The sequence below is a fragment of the Typopeltis vanoorti genome, chromosome 1 (genome assembly GCF_054136105.1).
Source record: "Typopeltis vanoorti isolate ZY-2024b chromosome 1, IOZ_Tvanoo_1.0, whole genome shotgun sequence".
Classification (NCBI taxonomy): Eukaryota; Metazoa; Arthropoda; class Arachnida; order Uropygi; family Thelyphonidae; genus Typopeltis; species Typopeltis vanoorti.
Window position 1 is genome coordinate 107,270,440 of NC_143549.1, and position 26,425 is coordinate 107,296,864.

General features: G+C 34.4%; 1 protein-coding gene across 1 annotated transcript in view; it reads right to left on the reverse strand.

Moving 5' to 3' along the window:
• The window catches only part of LOC150110297 (uncharacterized), a 270,355-nt gene that overhangs the window by 23,650 nt on the left and 220,280 nt on the right, over positions 1 to 26,425 (reverse strand). Inside the window, exon 14 of the mRNA XM_090395533.1 lies at positions 9,398 to 9,510. Coding sequence (XP_090251659.1) covers positions 9,398 to 9,510 — 113 coding nt within the window. The remainder of the gene's footprint in view (positions 1 to 9,397; positions 9,511 to 26,425) is intronic.

The window sequence follows — 26,425 nt, forward strand, 5'->3', positions numbered from 1 at the left end:
CTAATATCTCATTTTTAATATGATACTGTCATTGATGCCATCTGTTCAATACCCAAATCTTTCTCAGAACTCCAGAAGTCTATATCTCTAGCAGGCTCTAGTCTGCTGATTTTCACCATATAACTGTAGTGTTTTGTAGAGTTTTCCTCTTGGCACCTTGTAATATTTCTTTTCCAGATCTATTCTATGGAACTTAAATACAAATCCTTGTTATATTCCTAAGAATTCTCAACTATTTGTCTTCAAGTGAAAATCTGATCCTGACAACCTGTATTTAGTTAGCATGAATTCAGCTAGTTCTTCACCAAGCTTCCTTTCCACAATTTTTCTTAGCTATGTCATAGATATACTTGCATAAATCTTATCAGGAACACTCGATGTGGAAATATCCCTGTAATTATCATATTCAGGTTTTATTTCCCTTTTTATAGATGAGTACTATGAGATCTCTACTCTAAGCATATAGAATTTGACCCACTGACCAGGCTTTCTGAATTATGCAGTGCAGCCAGTGCACTGCATAATTCAGTGGTATGAAAAAATAGAATAGGAGTATTAGCAAAGCAGAGATGGTGGGAAAAAAGACCTAAAGGAAGACTGAGAATCTAGGTGGAATGATGAAATTAAAAGCACCTTAATTAAAAGATAAAAATATATCTTACAATACCGGAGTCTTAACAGATAACAGAGTCATCTGAACTGTCTATAAGACATCAGCAAAAATCCCCCCCGCCACAAAAAAAAAAATATATATATTTAAAAACTTGAAAATTCTTACAAAAAATTTCTTCCCAATTCACTTGGGCAATTGGTCATGGTATAATCACCAACTTAAATTATGCTCACTGTCTCCTGCAGTCATCCAATTCTGATCTATTTTTGATCAAACCCCCCAAATCTTTGCCACAACCACTGCGCATCTTAAGTATCCAAACTATACCCTATGATTCTTTCTGCTACATGGGTAGTACTTGTGCATAAATGAAATTCCTTGCTAGAGGATGCTTAAACTAAAACTTCCCCTTTTTAACCTTCTGTGGCTTAAAATTTCCTTGCCTTATCATGCATCATTTATCTAATATCTCTACCAGTCCACTAATTATGAACATTATTCTGACTTCTTTGTCTTCTTATCCTTGAATATTGATTTCCTGCAATTCAATTTCCCTAACAGTGAAGTCATCTTCCTTGATAACTTCAATGTTTTCATGTTTAATGTTCACGACTTTAACTAGCTCTTTTTTCCAATTTCATTGACCAAGCTGGAAGCGAAGCTGAGGTATTTGCTGTAAGCAATGACATAAAACAAATAGTTCATTTTTTACTTTGTTATACTTTGGTAGTATAACAATGTTAAGTGGGAACATCTACAAGACTTTTACTCCTCCTTTCCTTGCTCAGATTACTGTTTAGCTACTCCAGATCCAGATGCATGTTGTGATCTTGTTACAGAAAATATCTATGTTGGAATGAAGGCCTTTATTTCTCGCTCTGTTCAAAATTCCCACCCAAGCCATGGTTTTTCAAAAAAGTGTACTAGGATGATTCAAGAAAAGAAAACATTTTATTATAAAAAGCTTGAGATAAAAACTCCAGCTTCATTCACAGCTGAAACTGAAGTCTGCAGCACTTGCAGTACCATCATTAATAGAACAAGTCTAAATTTGAAAGGGCTAAATGTAGGAAACTTTCCACCTATGTCAGTGGTGGTTATGCCTTCTGATCACTTACAAAACCTGTCGTGAGATTTTGCAAACTGTGTTTCCATCTCTTTTTCACCCAAATGGTAGTATTGCAATATTGCCTAAAGATAAAGCTGGTCTCCTGAATCCAACTGCTGCAAAGGTGACCAAGGTGCACATCACCTCCTTCTTTATTTAGACCACTGCACCTTCATGCTAATCTGGAAACCAAAAAAAGGTTTCTGGTCCTGATGGAATTCACCAATTTTGCTCCAGAAATGTGCTCCTAAAGTGACGCCTGTTTTTTTTTTATCATCTAGATATTATATTATACTCAGATGGAATCCAACCTGCAGTATGGACACAAGCCCATATGCAGCCCATTCACACAAAAAAAAAAAAAAAAAAAAGGTGATAAATGTCTATCATCAAACTTTAATTGACCTATTGCTCTTGCCTCAGTGTTGTCTAAAGTAATGAAGAAGGTCATCAGCAGTCAATTTCTTCAACACCTGGAGAACTGTCAACTAATCAGCGAATCCCAATATGGATTCTACCAATCAAAATTCATGGTAGACCTTCTTGTTTATATCACCTCTGGATACATGCTATGGAAAATTTTGGAAAAACCTGTACTATTGTACATGACATTTCAAAGATACTTCCAGTTGGCATCACCTCCTTCTTTATTTAGACCACTGCACCTTCATGCTAATCTGGAAACCAAAAAAAGGTTTCTGGTCCTGATGGAATTCACCAATTTTGCTCCAGAAATGTGCTTCTAAAGTGACACCTGTTTTTTTTTTTTATCATCTATATATTATATTATACTCAGATGGAATCCAACCTGCAGTATGGACACAAGCCTATATGCAGCTGATTCAAAAAAAAAAAAAAAAAAAGGTGATAAATGTCTATCATCAAACTTTAATTGACCTATTGCTCTTGCCTCAGTGTTGTCTAAAGTAATGAAGAAGGTCATCAGCAGTCAATTTCTTCAACACCTGGAGAACTGTCAACTAATCAGCGAACCCCAATATGGATTCTACCAATCAAAATTCATGGTAGACCTTCTTGTTTATATCACCTCTGGATACATGCTATGGAAAATTTTGGAAAAACCTGTACTATTGTACGTGACATTTCAAAGATACTTCCAGGGTTGGCATTGAGAGCTTCTCAATGACATCTTATGGCCTGTTTTCCTCCCTTTGTAACTGGGTTGCCAGGTTTCTCACTATGTGTAGTGGTGGAAAGTGTTCTCTGTCAGATTTTCCTATTAATCCAGGTGTTCCTCAGAGATCTGTTACTTCATCCACCCTCTTCCTTATATACATCAACTTCTATCTATATTTTTGCTGATGATATCACTCTCCACCCTTCAATGGGGTGACAACAACATAGTCACCTTCAATGTTTCCAAAAGTGCTTCATTATGTGTCTTTTTTACTCACAAAAAAAAAGGACATTATTTCTTATCCCTTTACCTTTGACAATGCTGAACAGTCAAGACCTGATCTCTCCACCTCCCCTCTCAGATTGACTCTCTCTCTCTACCTTTCCTGGTCCTCAGCTTCAAAAAACTTGGTGTCATTTGTTGCTCAAGACATTATTTTTCATCTGTCAAGTTACATACTCTGTACAAATTCCAAATTTGCGTAATCTTGGAATATTGTTCTTACATTTGGGGTGGTACATCTAAAACCTCTCTAAATATTCTTGATGCTGTTCACAGAAAAGAGTGGTTCAGTTAGCCACTGTCTCACAGAGAGTCGGTTTCTACATTGTGTCTCTTCTACAGATCTTTTCATGAGCATTGTTCAGCAGAACTAGCAACCATTATGTGTGCTGTCTCTACTAAATCTGCAGCAACATGGGAAAAACAGCTGTCCAAAATCTTTTTACACTTGAACTGTTCACTTACTGATCCTACTATTCTGTCATCTTTCATTCTATCTACCTTGGTTCTGTTGAACAGCCTTCCCCATGAAGTATTCTCCAAGGAACATAACTTTCAGCTCTTCAAAAGGAATACCAAGATTACTTTGCTCTTTACTCCAGTTTCCACTTGGGCAATGATGATGAAGAGATTGCTGCATAACTTGGAGTTTCTCTGGGATAGATGATAATCTTGTGATATCAAATGGGAGCAGGGACTATTTGAGAGAGAGAGAGAGAGAGAGACTCTGCTCCCATTTGATACCACAGGGCTTTTTCCTTGACCAATGTTTGTTTTATTTATATTGGCATTCTGTAAGGAGACTTGATTCATCTAGAGAATGGCATAAACTCTTTTAATGAAGCAGATTTCCAATATGATCTCCTGGGGGGGGGGGAGATATACAGTACAGGCATACCCTGGTCATAACTTATAATGTGAGTAATTGTTTAATAACTTTTTAAGCAGTCATATATGTCCATAATTGATGTAAATAAAGTATTTATTTGTCAGAATACACAAACAAAAAAATTCAGAATCATTTTTGCAAGTGAAAACGTTATTCTGAATAGCTTGACTTAAGGGAACACATGAATGGAAAAACACTTTTAATGGTCTAGTTTGGTTACCAGAGTGCATAACCCCAACTATGAAATTTGGAGCTAGACAGTATGATGATGGTATGGTCCTGTTTATACTGGTTTTGCATTGGACCTCTCTTTGTGGTGCCACGAGCACTGAACTCTAAGAGGTATCTGAACATTCTAGACAATGCGATACTTCCTACTGTGGCATTTCTATGGAAATGACCATTGTCTTTTTCAACAAGACAATGCACCATGTCATAAGGCTGCTGCTGCTGTAACTACATGGTTTGTGGACATGAAGTCACCTCACTCGACTAGCCTCCACAGAGCCTTGATTTCAATCTGGAACATCTGTGGGATGAACTGGAGTTTTGGGTGAGTCAAAGGATGTCTGCCCAATGACAGTCCATCGATTGCTAAAGTATGCTCTATAGGATTGCTGCAATCATTGCAGCAAAAGAAGTAGTTACTGAGGTGGTCACCATGGCTGTTGTTTTCTCATATTATTATGGTGTCCATTGACTTCTTTCAAAACAGTGTATGCTTCTCAAGGTAATCCAAGAACTCATAGGGAGGGTCATATTAGTCACTTATATTTAATTACCTATCATATCTCTCCTTGAATACACTCACAGCATCTAAAGGCATCAATCCATTCCACATACTACTTGCCATGAAAAGAATCTGGACTTCACATGATTCCTAGCCCTACGCTTATGAAAGTTTCCGGGGATAACCATCAGTTCTGCCTGCACCACTAAGCTGCAAAATCTAACTTGTACTCTACTGTTAACTTCCTCTTATTAACCTATGTTAACCCTGTCTTCCCATCTTTTGGAACCCAGGCAACCATATCTGTGCACAGTAGTCCAGATTTGTCTTAACAAAGCCTTGAAAAGGGGAAGAATAACCTCATTTTTTTTTTTTTTACAAGTTAGTGCACTCTTCCACACTGCAGTTATGTGATGCATTTAAACACATCTGTCCACTATAATTTCTAAGTCTCTAGTTTCATTGTCCGCTTGCAGGAAACTTCCATTAATATGATAATTTGTCTTCAATGTTCTTCATCTATAATGCCTTACATTAAGACACATTAAACTCTCACTTGTTAACATCTGCTTATAGCATTAGCTGGTCCAAGTCAGTCTATAGCAGGCCTGCACAACATACGGCCTGTGGGCCGCATGTGGCCCACATGGCTATTTATTTTGGCCCGTCTGCCTGATTGAAATTATTTAATCATACGGGGGGAATATGAAGTTAGATGATTTTTTCCTAGCGCTGAATTAAATTTTTACTAACACTCTGCATGTTTACGTTCATGCGATTAATGTCAAAATCATGTTCCTTTCAACTCGACAATAAATTGTATTTGGAGTTATTCCCACTGTCGTATTTAATAGCAAATTATTACAATTGCTCCGAGGTTTTGTTAGTGCTAGTGTCGCTGTGGGGAAATTCAAAGTTACATCTCCATGATGACGACGATGTCTACGAACGAGAACGAATCGTACTACACAAAGTTGGCCATACCTTGACTGACTTTGGCAGTGTAGTGGTTGGTTGTAGCTGTTATCATAACCTGCATTATTGTGAGTTTTTCATCATTAGTTTTTTGTAATTAATATTGTCAATCTCGACACAATGAGCGTAAGTAAAAAGCGTAAAATAGATTCGGAACATTGAGCATTTAACCCTGAGTGGACAAACAAATATTTTTTTACATTGTTTAAGGACAAAATAGTGTGCATTGTTTTCTGTTAATCTATCGCTGTGCCGAAAGAGTACAATCTGAGACGTCATTTTGAATCGAAACATCCTAACCTTAGCAAGTTGGATGCAAGTGAAAAGCAAATAAAAGCAGCAAAGTTATTGAAAGTCCTTAGCGGTGAGCAACAAGCTTTTAAAAAGGTGACATCTGCAAATGAAGTTGCTACAAAGGTAAGCTTAAAAATATCACAAGAAATAGTTTGTGCCGGCAAATCATTTACCGAGGGAGAGTTGATAAAAAAGTGTCTGATGATTGCTGTTTCCGAATTGTGTCCTGATAAGAAAAATAATTTTGAAAATATCAGTTTGTCCCGTATGACTGTTCAGCGCAGGATGGCTGATATTGCCGAGGATCTTAAAGATAACCTGCAAAAATCGGCTAGTGAATTCATCTATTATTTGCTTGCTATGGATGAAAGTACTGATGTGAAAGATACTGCACAGCTTTTAATATATGTAAGAGGCATTAATAAGAATTTTGAGGTGACAGAGGAGCTTGTTGGTTTGTGTTCAATGAAAGGAAGAACAACAGGAAAGGAGATCACAGAAAACGTAAAGATATGTGTAACCGAAAAACTCTCCTTAAATTTCAAGAATTTAGTAGCAGTTTGCACTGATGGTGCCCCATCTATGTGTGGAAAAAATGTTGGCGCTGTAACATTTATTGAACAGTATGCAGGTAAACCATTGACAAAATTTCATGCTTAATTCATCAGCAGGTGTTATGTTCAAAGGTTTTGCAGTTTGATCATGTGATTAAAGTAGTATTTGCTCTGGTCAATTATATTATTCGAGCTCGGGGTTTGAAACACAGAATGTTTCAGGAATTTCTAGAAGAAAATGACGCAGAGTACGGGGATCTACCATACCACACTGATGTACGTTGGTTGAGCCGCGGTAAAGTTTAAAAAAAAAACTTTGTAACTAAGTGAAAAAAATTTCTACAACTATCTCTGATTGAGTATTGTAATAATAATAATGTGATACATTTTTTGGCTACTTATATATATGGGAAATATAAATATATGACTTCTGCATTAATTTGACCCTGATATCTTCCTGGGTCTGCTACCCACTGGTTTGGGTAGTGACCATTCCCTTAATACATATCAACATACATGTTCGAAAGGAAGTGTGCTTTGCATTATGGGATATTAAAGCAACTGATGTGAAGTCAATTAATAACCTCTATATACAAGCAGCTTAGTTGTGAAGATACTTCACATGCAAACTTTGTTTGCTTATACTTGGATAAAGGATTAAACAAGAATACAAATTTTTGTCAAATATAATTTACTTTATGACAAGTGAAAAACAACTTTCTACAACTTGCACAGAATACAGATTATCTACATTCTTAGCAACACCCATGACACTAATGTACAACAGGATTGCAACCTCTCATGATTGGAATGAAGTTATGCAAGCAAGTGAGAGGCAGATTTTTTGGAAGGAGAGTGTTGGGTGTGTAGAATGCATTATCTAAGATGGGGGTGGAAGAGAGAGCATAGATGGTAAATGAATTTAAGAGGCAGATTCATAGACACTATGGCACCTAGAACAGACTCCCCATGGTGAATCTCCTGACTTCACAGAGATTCTGAAATAATATTATCCATGGCAAGCTAGAGAGAAATTACTATAAAATCAAATTTCATTATAAACTGAACTTAAATTGTTCATATTTGGTCTAAATATATTAAAACTTATAACTTTATTGTAATGAGACCATAAGCTTTTTAATTAAGATCATACAAATAGCCAACCGGTTTTTGCTAGCTGCTGACTAGCTTTCTCAAGGCTGTAACTGTCAAGCAGCTCCATTTGATATTTCGTGTGGTGTAGCATGCATGCGTTCGGATGCTTAAGTCAGTATCAAGTACATGACTACGCATCACATGGTTTTTCGCGAATTGTAGTTCTGTTGAGCTGAGAGAATAGATGAGGTTTTTCCATATATCTTTAAGAATAATACCCTGATTTCTATTTAAATTATTGCCTGTGTGTAGTACTATTGCTGCTTCTTTGAAAGTTCAGTGTCTATAGTCATCTTCGATGTAAGGCATGGAGCTGCTTTTCCAGTCTATAACGTGGTTGGAAGTTGAAATATGATGAGTTAAACCTGATGTGATGATGCTGTTGTGATTGACATCCCCCACATGTTTTTTCTGTCTTATTTCAAGACTTCTAGAAGTCTGTCCAATATAGGACTCACTACATAATAAGATCAAATTTACTATGGAGCTTGAAAAGAACAAAGAACTACCCTTTCTGGACATATTGGTTAAGAGACAAGATAACAATTTCCAACTTTCCATCTACAAGAAACCTACGGATACAGGAAGATATCAACATTATTTGTCAAACCATCATAAGTCACAGAAACATAATGCATATGCTACTCAATAGAGCCCAAAAGTTTATTTCAAAAGAAGAAGATGAACAGTTAGAACTGTCTCAAATCATGAATACTCTATCTCTCAATGGTTACTCTACAAACATTTAAAAAAAATTCCTGTTTAAAAATAACCATCAACAACGTGAAACGGTGTCCCAATATGTGTCCACAGCAGTCATACCATATGTTAGTACAGTTTCCATGAAATTAGCAAGAATGTTAAAAGATCATAACATCAGAGTGGTTTTCAAACCAACTACCACGACCAGACAGATCTTAAGATCACCTAAAGATAAGGTCCCATTTTTTAAATATCCAGGAGTGTATAAAATTCCATACACGTGTGGCCTTTCCTATATTGGACAGACTTCTAGAAGTCTTGAAATAAGACAGAAAGAACATGTGGGGGATGTCAATCACAACAGAATCATCACATCAGGTTTAGCTCATCATTTTTCAACTTCCAACCACGTTATAGACTGGAAAAACAGCTCTATGCCTTACATCGAAGATGACTATAGACACTAATAGTACTATGCACAGGCAATAGTACAGCAGCAGTAGTACTATGCACAGGCAATAATTTAAATAGAAATCAGGGTATTGTTCTTAAAGATATATGGAAAAGCCTCATCTATTCTCTCAGTTCAACAGAACTACAATTCGCAAAAAACCATGTGAAGCGTAGTCATGTACTTGATATTAACTGAAGCATGCACGCTACACCACACGAAATATCAAATGGAGCTGCTTGACAGTTACTACTGTTTCTGTATCATTTAATTTTTTGCATTTGTATTCGCACAGCTACAGCCTTGAGAAAGCTAGTCAGCAGCTAGCGAAACCGGCTGGCTATTTATATGATCTTTATTAAAAAGCTTATGGTCTCGTTACAATAAAGTTATAAGTTTTTATAAACTGAACTTATTCTAAAATCTAATTATGTACTATCAACTATAATTATATACTATAAACTGAATTTCATTAATACTACTTTTAAGCAAGCAAGCCAACATACCCTGTTAGGTTTGTCCTCAAAGCAACTTGAAGGTGAGAGTGGAGGAGGAGGAGGAGGAAATGTTTCATTAGATGGTATATACAACTCACTGATATTTGCATATACTGGAAAATCTGAAGGGAAAAATAAGTTGTGATTTAAACAAACCTTGGATTATACATTTTTTTTTTATAGCTGAAGAGATGTTATAGTAAATTAAAGAGAATTGCTTCTATGACTCTGGTTGAAACTTTTTTGATGGTTTGCTATTAAGAGATCTATTTCACTACTTAAATTAAGGGGATATTAAATCCCACATAGTTTTAAAACCGAATAAGAAACTCAAAGATAATAAGAATCAGAGAGTTTCTTGCCGAATATAGTGAACTATAAAGTATCGGCGAACCCTAGCGTTAGCCAAATGCAAGTGATCCTAGTACATAGTACAATACTGGGCAGCTCGTTGCAAAGGTGGAGGAAGAAGTTCAGATCGCTATTCTTAGGTATTTTCCATAATGTAAAAACACATTTCCTAGGAAATGTATGCTGTTATTACATTATGGAGAGAGGTCACTACCCAGACCGGTTTCAGCCTTTTTTGAGGCTTCATCAGTGAGCAGCTAGACCTAATACCAAAGTGTATAGCGAAGAGAACTTATGTACTTTGCGAACGAGTTTCCCAAGCAGGTGCAACCATTAAGTTACTTAAGTATAAAGAGCTAATAAGCTTCATTTCGGCAATGAAAACATTACTTAAATTAAGGGGATATTAAACCTTTGCAACGAGCTGCCCAGTATTGTACTATGTACTAGGATCACTTGCATTTGGCTAACGCTAGGGTTCGCCGATACTTTATAGTTCACTATATTCGGCAAGAAACTCTCTGATTCTTATTATCTTTGAGTTTCTTATTCGGTTTTAAAACTATGTGGGATTTAATATCCCCTTAATTTAAGTAATGTTTTCATTGCCGAAATGAAGCTTATTAGCTCTTTATACTTAAGTAACTTAATGGTTGCACCTGCTTGGGAAACTCGTTCGCAAAGTACATAAGTTCTCTTCGCTATACACTTTGGTATTAGGTCTAGCTGCTCACTGATGAAGCCTCAAAAAAGGCTGAAACCGGTCTGGGTAGTGACCTCCCTCCATAATGTAATAACAGCATACATTTCCTAGGAAATGTGTTTTTACATTATGGAAAATACCTAAGAATAGCGATCTGAACTTCTTCCTCCTCCTTTGCAACGAGCTGCCCAGTATTGTACTATGTACTAGGATCCCTTGCATTTGGCTAACGCTAGGGTTCGCCGATTCTTTATAGTTCACTATATTCGGCAAGAAACTCTCTGATTCTTATTATCTTTGAGTTTCTTATTCGGTTTTAAAACTATGTGGGATTTAATATCCCCTTAATTTAAGTAATGTTTTCATTGCCGAAATGAAGCTTATTAGCTCTTTATACTTAAGTAACTTAATGGTTGCACCTGCTTGGGAAACTCGTTCGCAAAGTACATAAGTTCTCTTCGCTATACACTTTGGTATTAGGTCTAGCAGCTCACTGATGAAGCCTCAAAAAAGGCTGAAACCGGTCTGGGTAGTGACCTCCCTCCATAATGTAATAACAGCATACATTTCCTAGGAAATGTGTTTTTACATTATGGAAAATACCTAAGAATAGCAATCTGAACTTCTTCCTCCCCCTTTGCAACGAGCTGCCCAGTATTGTACTATGTACTAGGATCACTTGCATTTGGCTAACGCTAGGGTTCGCCGATACTTTATAGTTCACTATATTCGGCAAGAAACTCTCTGATTCTTATTATCTTTGAGTTTCTTATTCGGTTTTAAAACTATGTGGGATTTAATATCCCCTTAATTTAAGTAATGTTTTCATTGCCGAAATGAAGCTTATTAGCTCTTTATACTTAAGTAAGGATCTATTTCACTTTTTTTTTTTCCATAAATAAATGCAACACTTTTCTGACAGAGGTATTCAAAATTTGATGCATTAAATCAAATTAAAAACATAATTAAAACCCTCTCAAAAGAAAAAAAATCCAAAAAAGAATAATTGTTTTTCCTTCTTTTCTGAGCTACGTTATTCAACTAATTTCAATCAAAATGAGTATATGATTATATCTTGTGCTGCTGAAGATCCCATGATAATTTTAGTATAATCAGAGAGAATAAAGGAAGACTTGCATGTGTGTGCATGCACGCACACACACAGACACACACATGAATATGCACTGGAGTTTCTCATCCCCATTCTATGCAACCCACAAATAGTACTGTCCCATGATTTTGAGAAAATCTGGAATATAGCTGTGTCACACATTGTTTAAGGCCCTCTGAACAATCCAGTCCAACCAGACTAAAACAGGGGGGGGGGGATTTACATCATTTGCAGACAACTCTAATGGTCTCAAAGTTCAGATATTTTTGACCTAACGGAAGTCCGGTGACAACTTCTACACAAACAGAACCAAAATGGCATGTGATGTTATAAAAGAGGATGGCTATAAAAACAAAAATAACAAAGACACAGTTCAAAATCAACACCATTCAAAATATTTCAGAAACTCATTCCATAGCTATTTCTACTTCATTAAAAAAAAAAAAAAGATATATGTAAAAAACTGAATACCGAGTGCTTGGCTAACATTGCTGTTATTATTATTATTAAGAGAGACTTCCAGGGAGTCAGGGACTCATCGAGGAAGGCCACATACTACATGCACCAGCTATCATACTTATTCTTGAATTCATTCACACTGCTTGCACTCAAAACATCCAATGGTAATCCATTCCAATCACACACCACCCTATGAAAAAAAAATCTGGCCCTTCTTAGCAGCATTCATTCTCAGCTTCCAAGAATGCTTTCTTGTCCATTCCCCATCCTCCATAAATTGAAAAATCTTATCAACTGAAATCCTGTATGACCCTTTCAGAAGTTTGTATGTCTCAATCATATCAACCCTCTTTCTCCTGTTTCCTAGTGTCTGCAGTCTACAAATTCTCAATCTGTCTTCATAATCAGTATTCAACAATCCTGATATTATTTTTAACACTCTCCTTTGTACTCTCTCCACTATATCAGAATCACAACAGACACCAGGAGACTAGACCTGCACACAATAGTCCAAGTGCGTATCAAGGCCTTGTAAAGAGGCAAAATGACATCCTTATCTTTACATGTGAATGTTCATTTCAGCATTGCAATTATCTTTTGAGTTGTATTTGCGATCTTGCTACATGGTACCTCAACTTCAACCTGTTATCTACTAACACTCCAAGATCCCTAGCCCCTCATTAGTTTCTTCTACAGGGCCACATAAGGTGCAATAGGCGCAAAGTGGGGCTTAACTCTCTACGGGGCCACATTTTAAAACCTTACATTATGAACAAACATTTGAAAATTTGCGAAAAAAAATTCTTCTATATTGTCAGTAAAGTGAAAGAACATAAAGTTGTCTGTTCCGTTGCACTGATTTGAAAAATAAAAGACAGCAAATTTATTGTCTTTTATTTTTCAAATCAGTGCAACGGAACAAGACAACTTACTAAATACATTCATTTGCAAAGGCTGATTTCTGGTCATTTCAAGGTTGATTATTTTTGCACATGTGAAATTTGTTTTTCATTTTGGGGAAGAGACACAATAAATAAATTGTGCACAAATATCGACAGTAAAGAAAATTCCAAGTAACACAAAGGGTTGCTCTACTACAGTTAATCGCCATTAATCTCTGAATGGCTCTAAAATCGGCGTTCAGGGATTAACGGAGGAGGGAGATAATTACATGATAAAAGGTAGAATGCCCATGAAGACAATGATTTGATCCATGAAAAATGCTGGGAATGGTCTGGCTATTTCATCCACATCAGCTGGTAGGGAGGTTAAGTGTTGTTCGTACGTAATCAGAGCAACTGATAGTTTAGTTACCATCATTTGGCTAGCATTTGTAAAGCAGTATGCAAGAGTATATATCTAATTATATGGTTAAAGTAGTTGTAGCATTCAGTAAGAATATATTTTTCAATGAATTTATTATTCTTATTTATTGTTACTTGTTTATTTTAACAAAACCAAGATACTACTGTTTCTATTTTCGTATTTTTTTAGCATTTAATGTAATTATTCATTTTATTTATTTATATGTTTATTTTGGGTTTAATAAATATTTATTTCACTTTTGATAATATAATACACATCCTGATGCCAAGAAAGTCTGAATCCGGAGCTAGTATAAGAAAACGACCCAGAGAAAAAAAAAACTAAATAGTCAAAAAGGGTCAATTTTGTCTTTCTTATGTTATTCTGAAAATGAAGAAAGTGAAGAATTTCATAGAACTAAAGTTGTACCTCTCGGAATGAAAGCGGAACATTGGTATTGGTATCAGAAGGAGATGAAAGTGAAAATGAAGAAAATAATGTGGAAAACATAAAAGGAGAGAAAGAAGTAAATTAAACAAATCAAGAGTGTTTTGAAAAAAATTTTCAATCAGAGTCTGTTTTTACCAGATAGCAAGCTAACTCTTATCCTACCGATATAGCAGTATGGCTAATTAGTATTAATGAACAATTTATCGAGCATATTTTAATAAATATGCCTCGGAATGTTGGTAAAATCAACAATTTAAAAAAAGAATACATAGAAAGCAATAGAATATATGTCAGAAATGTAAATGAATCATATTTTTACTGTAAAAAAGGCAAATGGAACAAAAGAAAAACTAATGCTAATTAGTTTCTCCTTTGAGTGGCTAATTTTTTCAGAAACCAAATTTTTGTAAATTGTTTTTAAGTCAAACAATAACTTAATGAATGGTTTTATTGACAGGAGAAATATAACACAAACCTTATATGATCACGAGTGTTCAACTGAACATATACGAACAATGTGAACATATCGCAAAAGAAAATCAAGTTCTGTAAATAATCGAATTCATTCTGAATTGATGAAACAAATACAATCTGAAGAAAGTTACTGGAGAGAGGTTTTAAAAAGAATACTAGCTAGCATTAAGTTACTGAGTATACTAGGGGTAGCATTCAGATGCCATAAACGATATTTTTTTCTGATTCTTGCAGAAATTATTTATTGTGTTTGTTTACATTTCTTTTTGACTTTCCTTTAGTATTGCATGGTGATCAACATTCATTTTACACAAATTATGGAACTCTACAACAGTGTTATAAATAATTATTTTAATTTCCTGTTGTTTCGACCTTTCATTAAGGTCATCATCTAGAGTATACACATACATATATATATATATATATATATATATATACACAGAGACAAGCTAAATTACATTTCACACAGTATGCTGAAGAGACAATGATTTGATCAACGGTTATTCTACTGGCCTGATCTCTAGTGAAAATAAAATAAAATTACAATAAATAAATGAAATAAAATAAATTAACTACATCAAAGCTATAGTCTATTTAAGACAACATCACAGAAACATTCTTTCATATAGATAGTTTTGTTACAGAAAAATGATGTCCTAATTTAACATGACAATTGTTATATTAGATTTAGGATCCTGGATTACCTATGGTTCTATTTATAATTAACTCTTAGAGAGAAAGGTTAAGTGGGGATAGAATACGTGATTTCTATATGCTTCGGATTTTTAGGCCATTATTATTGTTAAGATTAGGGTGATTGATAAGAATCTCACAGGCCTCCTTAAATTTATGTTCATACAATGTTTTGGTGCGATGTAAACAACAGGTGCTTTTCCAGTCAATTCTATGTAAAGCGTTCAGAGCATGATCAGAAAGACCAGTTTGACCACAATTATTATATTTAATGTGTCGTTTGTGTTAATTTTTTCTGATAGGAATTGTGCATCCTGTTTCCCCGATATAGGGCAAATTACAGGTGCAATGAATATGGTATACTCCAGGGTGGGCCAGCAGAGGGAGGATCCTTGTATAAGTTGAGTGAGTTCTTTAATTTTGCAAGGGGTTTAAAGGTGGCTTTAAGGCTGTATTTTTGTAGTATTCTGTTCATTTTGTCTGATATCCTTTTAATGTATGGAATGGTTACAGTTTTATTGTTGTCTTGTTTACTTTTGTTTTTAAGTGAAGTCTTGTACAGAATTTTGTTGATAGTATTTTGGCTGTAACCATTTTTTTTTTTAGGAAACTACTGCTGCTGATAACTTTTAATTCATTTTTAAGTGCTTCTTCAGTGGAGCAAATCTTCAAAGCCCTGTTTTTTAGTGTATTCATGACCCCTAGTTTTTGTGTTGGGTGGTGGTGGTAGGAGTTTTTGTGTGTATATTGGCCAGTATGTGTCGATTTCTGTGAAGGAAAGACTGCAGAAGGAAGATGTGCGACAAGTTTATCTAGAAGAAGTGTGTTCTGCTTTTCAATCTCAATTGTGAATTGCATGTGTTTGTGTTGTTTTTAGGTGGCTGAGGAAAGTGTCTAATGTCTGGCAGCCATGGGGGCCAGATAGCGAAAACATCATCAAGATATCTAAGCCAGACTTTGGGTTTTAAAGGAGAGGAATCTAGAACATGTTGCTCAAAATGTTCCATGTAAAAGTTAGAAATGAATGGGGGGGGGGGGATAATGGTGAGCCCATGGCTGTGCCTTCTTTTTGTAGGTAGAAAGAAAGTGTTTTGCCACACAAAATAGCCAGAACGTAGTACATGTGCAAAGAGCGCTGTGATATCAGGAGGGAATATGTCCTGTAATAGAAGGATTGTGTCATTGATTGGGACATTTGTGAAGAGGGCAGAGACGTCAAAACTGACTAATAAATCATCTTTTTCCAGTATAATATCTGATTTTGTTTACAAAGTGTGTGTTTTTAATATAGGAGGGGGGGGGAGGGAAATGACCTACCTTCTCCTTGAATGTTGAAGCTGGTTTCTTGGCTAGGTGATAATTGGGGCTGTCATTATTTAAGTGAATTTGATGATTTTTTAAAACATCACATGAATATGTACCACAACTGTAGTTCTGACATATCAAATTATCTTTCTTACCACATTTATGATGAATTCATAGCGTTAACAGCTAATAAAACAAGAAATGATAAAAAGAGAAATATTAATATTAGAAATTAAGGAAGCTGCTTATTTTGCAATAATACTTGATTCAACAACAGACGTTGCCCATAATGATCAAAACTAGCTGTTATATTTAGGACTGCAAATTCTGACATTAGAGAAACATTTATCAGGTTCATCAGTATTACACAATATAATTCCTTATATTTAGAAGAGGTAGTATTAAAAAATTAGAAGAATTATCCTTGGAGATAAAAATGTGCAGAGGGCAAAGCTATGATAACACTGCCAATATGAAAGGTGTCTATACAGGTTTACATGCTAGGCTGAAAACATAGTCCCTCTGCCCATTATATACCATGCTCTAGTCATTCCTTAAATTTAATTGGCAACTATGCCGCAGAATCTTGTCCGGAAGAAGTGCAATATTTTTGTTTTATTCAAAATGTATATAATTACTTTTCATCTTCAACAAGAAGATGGAGTATACTCCTTAAACATGTAGAAAAAAAATCTATAACAGTTAAAAGACTAAGTGAAATGAGGTGGTCCACAAGAGCTGACACTATATTGGATTTGAAAAGTGGATATAAACAAATTAAAGAGGCATTACTTGAACTATCATTTCTCCTAATGAAAAACCCATTTATAAATTAGAGAACTCATCATTGGCTGAACATTTTGAAAATCAGAAACAGCAATTTTAAGTTGTGTGGGACAAAATTTTACAATGAATAAATACTACAGGTAAATCTCTACAAGATCCTGATATGATTTGTTGTTAGCTAATAATTTATTACAGTCTTTAGTTGGTTTTATTTTAGATATAAGAAATAGTTTTGCTGCTTTAAATGAAGAAGCGAATTTATTAACAGATGAGATAAAATATAAAGATGAGAAGGAAAAAGTGAAAAAAATGAAGAAAAAATGTGTGAAGAAGTTTCACAATCTAACGATGAGATTATATTACTGTTAATACTTTTAACGTCATTTGCAATAAGCTAATTTTGGAAATTAATTAAAGAGCAAAAAAGGTATTTAGACATATTAGATATATTTGACATTTTTTGAAGAAAGATATAGATCAAGACAAGTACAAGACCAGTATTAACAAACTTTTACAAACTTATGGGAGTGATATGGACTCGGAAAATTTTTTTGATGAAGTTAAGCAATTTTTAGTAATGATAAAGGAAGAAAATTCTTCAATTAAAAATATGTATAAATTTATAAATGATCAGTTAAGGTCTACTTTTCTGAGCATAGAAACAATTTTAAAAATAATTTTGATGATGCCTATTTCAAATGCAAGTGCTGAATGCTCATTTTCAGTGTTGAAACGAATAAAAAATTATTTAAGAAGCACCTTGCACCAAAAAAAAAACAGGTGACCTGTTGTTATTATGCACTGAATCAGATGTAATGGACTCGATTAATTATGATGACATTATAGATATATTTGCTACAAACAAAGCCAGAAAAAAAACTTTTAGTTATTAATTTTTTTATTTAAATTTAATTTGAACTGATTTATTTTTATACTTTTTTAAATGCAAATATATGTATACCAATGTTGTGTTATTTTAATTTTATTAAAATGAGTTATTATGGAAATGTTGACTTTTATTTTCAATAAACAAAAAAAAATACCTACGAATTTGATTAACTGAAATAGACTTGTTCTTTTGAGGCCTTATAATGATATTACACCTAGGGCCTCCAAAAAAAAAATAAATAAATAAAAAATAAAAAATTGAGGATAAATTAAAAAAAAAAGGAACTACATCTAAAAGAAAAAGAAGTAATAAAAAATGTAAAGATGGAGAAGGTTGTGGATCTTCAAATGAAAACTCTTCAGCCTCAGAAGAGTTTATGGACTATGAAGAATCATCTGATGATAGTAAAGGAAAAGCAAGAGATATAATTAAAGAAAAAATAATAAAGTTTGCTGATTCCAAGTTTTCTCAGCTTGATTATCATCTACATGAAAAGAAAATAACTAGCTTCCAAATGAAGAACGATAGGCATGAAATTGAAATAATGGAAAGTAATTGTAAAAAAACTGGAAAACAGTTTACAAGAAGCAGGCTACACAGTTGCTCCTTCACAGATTGAAGACCTCACCAGGTTCATCCAAAATCTAGAAGAAAAATACTTACCAGTGACACTTCACTAATCATAGCATCCCCTTTCTGCATTGCCTCATTAAATCTGCGAGGATTCCATAGGTAAATTAAACAAGAAACTATATGGAAATTTATGCTACACCATAATATCAGATTTTTATTTCTCAAAGAAACAAACTTCTGCAGATATAAAAATCTTAACAGATAGTTATCCACTTCTTTCTTATTGGAGCTTTGGAAGAATTAACAGGGCTGGAGTAGGAGTTCTTATTTTGCCTCCCTCCTTGGGTCATTCTGTAATATCCAAAGAGATGCAGAAGGGAGAATCTTAACAATAGACTGGAAATACTGTGGATGTGAAATAAGGTTTATAAATAATTGAAACCTTTTTTGAGAATATCGATTTCAGGTTTCTTTAAGATGTGGTTTATAAATGTTTATGCTCCATCCGATGGACTAGTTAGATGAAAATTCTTCCAGGAATTGGAGCCATATTTATATGGTGCCCACTACATCATAGTAGCTGAAGACTGAGTTGTATTGAAAACCTCACATGAGATAAAATAGGAGGACACCCCCAGGAGTGGAAAAGTGGAATAAACACAGCTAAAAACATGTCTCAACAATGCTCAACAAGTAGACATATGGAGTATTTTAGTAATAAGGTGTGACACCTTTCGGCTACTTTTATATGGAAATATGACTTCTGCATTACTTCAACTTGGGTATCACTTCTGGGTCTGGCTCCCACTTATGAACCTCAATAAAGGTTGAAACCGGTCTGGATAGTGACCCTTCCTTTCAAGAATATAATTTCTTGGCATCTTTAATTTTTAAATAATATAGATCTATTGGTAAGCTTTGACATCTCTTCACTGTTTACCAACATCATCTTGAATGTCACCTTAACGCTCTGAAAAAATGTTTTTCCTTCTGATATCTTAGATCTCTTTTCCTTTGCCATAGATTCTAGTTTTGTTTCTTGGAGGAACAAAATTTACAGATAGATGGAACAGCTATGGGTCCCCCCCCCCATCACCCCACTTGCCACTTTTACATGGAAAATTTTGAAAAACAATTCAGCACCCTCTCAAAGCTTTTATCTAGCAAAGATATGTAAATGATGTGCTTTTTATATGGATTCAAGGCCTAGACACATTAGACTCCTTCCTCTGTCACCTCGATGGTATACATCTAAGAATCCAGTTTACGATGGCAAATGAAAATAACAATACTTTACCCTTCCTAGACCCATTAGTCACACACGTACCGAATGGTAACCCCCCTCCTTCACTGTATACAGAAAACCCACAACAAATACATTCACAAACTTTCCCACCACCACAACCTCTCACAACAGCATGGCATCATTAAATCTCTAACCAAAAGTGCCTACAACCTTTGTTCCAGTGGAATATTTCTTTCAACAGAACTCAACCATATACTACACAATACCTTTCTAACCAATGGCTACAGTGCTTACAGAATAAAAAAAAATAATCAATCCCCCTCTCCAATCCTCAGCCATTCTTTCAGAAGGATTTCAGAAATGCCATCACCATCCCCTACATCCAGGGCACATTTGAAAAAATAGTCAGGTCATTAAAAAGGGACACCCTCTACACCCGTTAAGCCCCACATGGAAACTTGCTACCCTTATCCATTCTACCAAAGATCAGCTCCCTCCTCTCTCAGTGCCTGGAGTATATAGTACCCTGTTCCTGCAAGTCAGCATACTTCGGACAGACAGGTAGATCAGCCACTAATATGTGACCATAGTCATGATTGCAGATATAAGACACAAATCTTATATCTACAATCATGACTATGGCCAATCTGGTTTTGTAGACCATATACTGGATACCATTCCAAGAATATTATGGAAGACCACCACTATGTCCCATCAGGTAAATTAAAAAAAAGAAAGACTGTTTTTGGAATCTGCAGTGGAACTCAAAAATCAACCAAATTTCAACAAATACAGGTGCAAGAAAATTTTCCAAAATTTTGGAAACATCAATCGTCAGAGGTTCCAATTTACATTAATTACAGTTTGTAGGCTACATACAAATGCCCATAGAGGGTGCACCACCTAGATAGGACTTTAGAATCAGAGCCATGTGTTTCATTGAGGATTGTGTTCCCTTTGCATGTGTGTGTGTTAGTTGTACTCTATGAAAATGTCTTAGTGATGACAAAATATTGAACGCATTAAAATTTGTTTTTAATCCTTTCTTAGTGCTCTCAATACTCCATTACACCTCAATTAAACAATAAAGAAGAGCAGTGATGATCCCATAGATCTTCAATACTTTTCTGTACGTCCTTATTTTGGATACACATTATCCAAAAGAAGTAGGGTTTGTCGATTTTTAAAAACCAGGTTTAAAAACTGATTTTAGATACTAGAATTAATATGTAAAAATGAATTATTAAAAGCTAAAATTTTGACTTGAAACCGATATATAGTGAGGACTCGGAAGATGACTATGGCGAAGATTTTTTAAATTCTCTTGATCTAGATAATGACTGTGGATTTCCTATGTTGACTAATGATTACAAACAATCAATTTCCCAAATTAGAAAAATTTGCAAATTTTTTAGAAAATTTCCCGTAGGAGATAGCAACCTTCAGGATTATGTAAAACAAGAAAAAGGAAAGGAATTAAGTGTGATTCATGACTGTCATCTTTGAAGATGGAATTTAAACAATTCCATCTTCAAAGATGGAATAGTTTAAATTCCATGATTGAAAGATTAATAACATTAAAAGAATGTGTTGTTTTCATTTTCGAAATTATGGATTTTACAACCATGCTATAAGTAGGAGCATACACAAATATACAAGACAAGCTGGGTTACATTACAAACCGTAAGCTAGAGAAACAATGATTTGATCACATGTTATTCTACTGTCATGACCTCTAGTGACAAAAAAAATTATAAATTACATCAAGCTAGATTTAATTTAAGATAACATGAATAAACATTTTTTCTTATAGATAGTTTTCTTTCAGTAACAATGATGTCCTATTTTTAGTATTACAATTGTTATTTTTGATTTAGGATCCTGGATTTACTACAGGATAATAAAAAGAGTTAGTTATAACATTGTAAAATCCATAATTTCGAAAATGAATGCTGATCACCGTGTAACACTAAAAGAAAGGAATGTGTTGTTTTAGCTTTGAATGATATTGGTGCTTCTCATATGTGGAATGAAGCTCAATATCCTAAAATCATGGAGCTTCATAAAGTTTTAGGACCAGTATATCTAGCAGCTGAGGCCTTAGGGCAACGAGATGCCAATTTATTAACAAGTGAAGGCATATTTGAATTTTTGTTAAATGAACTAAAAAATTTAAAGACTGAAATTAGTTCCAAATTATTAAATGCTTTAGAAATACAGATTCAAGAAAGAAGACAAGTTGGATTGGTAACCCTTTTGCTATATTTGCAAAATCCACAAAACATTTCAACAAAGAAATCTAGTGTATTTCCACTAGCTTCAAAATTCAATATTATTAAGTTATCTAGAAAAATTTTGTCTAGGATATATCCAAATTCTTGTATGGAAACAGATTCCGATGATAAATATATCGGAGATGGAGAAACTATTAATCAGGGCAATGCTCTAAAAGAAGCCATAGAAAAATCGATTCATAAGTTTCTTGAGGAACCTCAAGAAATTATATCAAATCCGAAGACACTGAAGGCCGAATTTTCAGTATTTGAGGCAAACCATAAAAGAACAAAGAATTTAGATTTATTATTTGATGCCCTAAAAATAATAAAACCAAGTTCAGTTACCAGTGAGAGAGTGTTTTCAATTTCAGGCAATTTTGTATCTAGAATAAGAACAAGATTAAGTAATAGTTCAGTGGACATTTTATGTTTTTTTTGAAATCATATTTCCTGAAGAAAAATACTAAATGAAATAAAAATTTATAATTTATACTTCATATTTAGTTATTTTAGTTTTTTTTTTATTTGGTTTTGTATGGAGTATATTTTATTTTTTTTATGTTTTTGTAGTTCCATAAATATTAAATAAACTGAAAAAATTTAAAATAAGTATAAATATTTTTACTGTTTTATATATATATATATATATTTTTTTTTTTGTAAAAATTTGAAAATTGGCTTAATCGGTTTTTTGGAAATACTGGAATTCAAAAACCAGTTTTTTCAAAAGTCGGATTTTTATAAACCCTAAAAAGATGAGGTTTTGGATGAAGTTTTGGAGATGATAGTCATATTGTGAGGCCTAAAAGTATTAAAAAAAGATTTATTAGAGGAAATAACTGAAAGAAAACAAAAATAAGGAAGATAGCAACACAAAGGACTAGATGGACCTGAACTAGAGAGTAAGAGATTATCCCATGACAGAAATATATGGAGATCCGTAATTGCCAACCTCTTGGGTGGAAACAACACTTTCCCACAAAAGGCTGTAAACCTATAGTACATTGGTACCATGAAATTTTTTTTGCATTTTTATTCATTATTTACTTGGTGCAGAAACCCTGATCTAGAGACCAAATATCAATCTTTTTCAAGCAACATCATATAAGTAGGTAAGTGCCCTCACACCTGGTGATGAAATTCATCTACCTAAGACACTGACATTGAAAGCAAGTTACCTTTGAATCTGAGCTTTGTTTAAATTTGAGGGTTATTTTTTCTTTTTAATATTCTTTATATTTTGGGTTAATCACAATTGCTCATCACATTTTCAATCAGTGTAGAGTAGGACTGCTTTGTCAATTAGTTTAATCCCTTGCGGAAGAAAAGGATATGTGTGACATCAGAACTTTTAATCTAACTTTCAGTACTTGAGTTTTCATTTCATTAGTCACAAGCAACAAATTAGATAACAGAGAAAATATTTAGTTTGACTTTTTCTGTTTACTTTTCATTTGATTTATGGAAATTTTCCTAAGATACTATATCCTGACCACTAAGTGCAATATTGGATTGTACTAGTTTTTGTTGTTAGGCTATATACAGTTTTTTTTTTTTTTTTTTACTCTACATAAATTGAAAGTTATTGAAAGAGTGGGAGCAAGAAAAGCATTTATTAACTATACCTGTTCTTGCATTTATGTATGTATGGATTATATGTTCTTTGGATATTTTTGTATTGTGTTATTCCAGATACTTGTTTGACTAATTGAAAGATTTTAGAAGTGCAAAACCAGGGAAACTAGAGATATTAGGGAAGATGCAATCAAGCATATGTCTGGCCACCCCCAGTGTGAGTAGAGAAATGATTATGCAATGCTGAATGCAATGTCACAGGCTTTAGATTTCACTGGATTGGTAATTCCATTACACAAGAGTAATGGAATTACTCTTGTGTAATGCAGGCAGAGAAGTTATTATGAGAGATTTCATAATAACTTCTGGAGATTTCATAATTCCAGTTGAAATCTCTCATAATAACTTCTCTGCCTGTGAGTGCAGGCAGAGAAGTTATTATGAGAGATTTCAACTGGAGACATAGATTAGAGAGGGGGGGGGGACATGACAAAATGGAAGTGAAATGTATATGGTTGCTAAGAGATGATTATCAGAAACAACATGTTAAAGAGGTGACCAGGGGTTTGAGTGCTGGATTTGGTAATAGCATCAGAAGATATATCCATAAAACTTGATCAACACATGAAATTCTCTGTCACGAAAGGGTTAATGTCAAACTCTGGTAATTATGATAGACTTGGAGTCATCTTGAAGCAGTGCTATGGCTTGAGTAAGTTATGAAAAGAATTATCAATAGTGCATGGGAAGTGGTCAAAGATTATTTCAGAGAAGAAATATCAGACTTCATATCCAAGGTCAGGAGGATAAACCCTTTCTTGATTGTACAAAGCACAATCAAGAAAGGGGACTGGTGTGGTAAGAAGACCAAATTAGCTAAACAGGTCAAAGTAAATCCAAGAGTTTTTTTTCATTATGTAGCAAGTAAGAGGATAAATGACTATGGTAGGATGATTTTAATCAATGTTGAAAGTAAGAAGGTGACAGAAATAAAAGAAATAGCTGAGTTGCTGAGTGATCATTTTGCAAAGGTGTATTATCTAGGTGGAGATTTCGCAGTTGCTCATGTGACAGACATGCATGTCAAAATTGAGGTAGATGAACAGGAGGTGTTTAGCATATTGAAAAAATATCAATGTAAATGCAGGAATGGAACTGCATGGCATGTCAGTCAGTAACCTATTTGTAAGAGAATTGGCAGTGCCTCTGATGAAACCATTCGATCTAAGGCTCAGTTCTGGCAAGGTTTCTAGAGAGTAGAAAGAGAGTAAGATAGTTCCATTACATAAAGGTGGCTCCAAGAGAGAAGTTGCAAACTACAGACCAATTAATATATCAGAAGTGGCTGTTAAGGAATTTGAAAAGTTGGTTAATGGTAAAATCCAACAGTGCATGGATAGGGATATGATACTCTATAGTGGCCATTATGACTTTGTAAAGGGTAGGTCCTATCTTATTAATTTATTCATATTTTATAATAAACGTGACAGCATATTTGGATAAAGGAAATGGCTATACCATAATACTGGACTTTGCAAAGGCATTTGACAGAATACCTCATGGGTAAATATTACAACAGCTGGAGCAAATGGGAATTGATATAAACTAGTAACATAGATAGGGGAATGGCTGACAGACACGAGAGAGTGAGTGAGTGAGAGAGAGAGAGAGAGAGAGAGAGAGAGAGAGAGAGAGAGAGAGAGAGTGGAGTGGAGTGAGTGAGTGAGTGAGTGAGTAGTATATGATTAAGTAGAATCTAGGAGAATGTGGGTGATTAGTGGAGTATCCCAGGGTTTTGTACTGGGGGCCACTACTCTTTAATTTGTATACCAATGATACAGGGAAAGATTTAAGTGGGAGATATTCAGTTGTTTGTTTGTTGATGAAGCAAAATTAGTGAGGACAATAGTTGATAAAAGTGATGTAGATAGTCTGCAGGATGATTTAAATAAATTGCCACTGTGGGCAAATTATAATGGTTCTTAATTTAATATTGCAAAATATAAGATTTTGAGCTTTGTGTTGAAAAGGTTATATACTGTGTGTGTCACCGACATTACTGGATTGTAAGAAAATGATGAGGATAAAGAGTTGGAGGATAATGGTGGACAGAGAGTTGAAGTTCAGAGGCATATTGCAGAAGTTGGTAAAATAGCAAAGGATTGTTTGGTTGTTTAAAAACATGATAGCAAGTAAAGATAAGAAATTTATTATCCCACTTTATAAGGCTATGATTCAGTTGCATCTCGACTACTGCACACTAATTTGACTACCTGGGTTTCTTGGGAAACAAGAGGTAGTTTTCAGAATTCAGAGATGAGTGACCACACTGGTGACAGGTCTATCGAATGTTCCCTATGAGGATAGGTTGAAGGTGTGTAGGTTACAAAGTTTAATTGATAGGTAGAAAACAGGCGACATGACAGAAATTTATAAGATATTAAAGAGGTTTTATAAAATTTATGCAAAGGAAAATTTATCAATATATGACAGTCAGGAGCTAGAGGTAATCTGTGAAAGTTGTGTCAGAGTGTGGTTAGTGAGTGTTTGTGAACTAGATTTTTTGCATGGAGTGATGAAAGTGAAATGAATTACCAGAATTAGTTGGGAGTGCCCTTACAGTAAATAAGTTTAAGGATAGGTATGATAGGTCTTGTGTGCATAAAAGTTAGTGTGGGTCTCCTACAATGATCCTCAGACTCCATGAAGATGCTATATAATAATAATAATAATACATGTTTTTAAAGAATATTTTCTAATTTCTACTTAGAAAAACTCTAAGGGAGGGAGTATGTATGCACATGCTTAAGATCATAATTTGGAATTGTGCTTATCTAAATC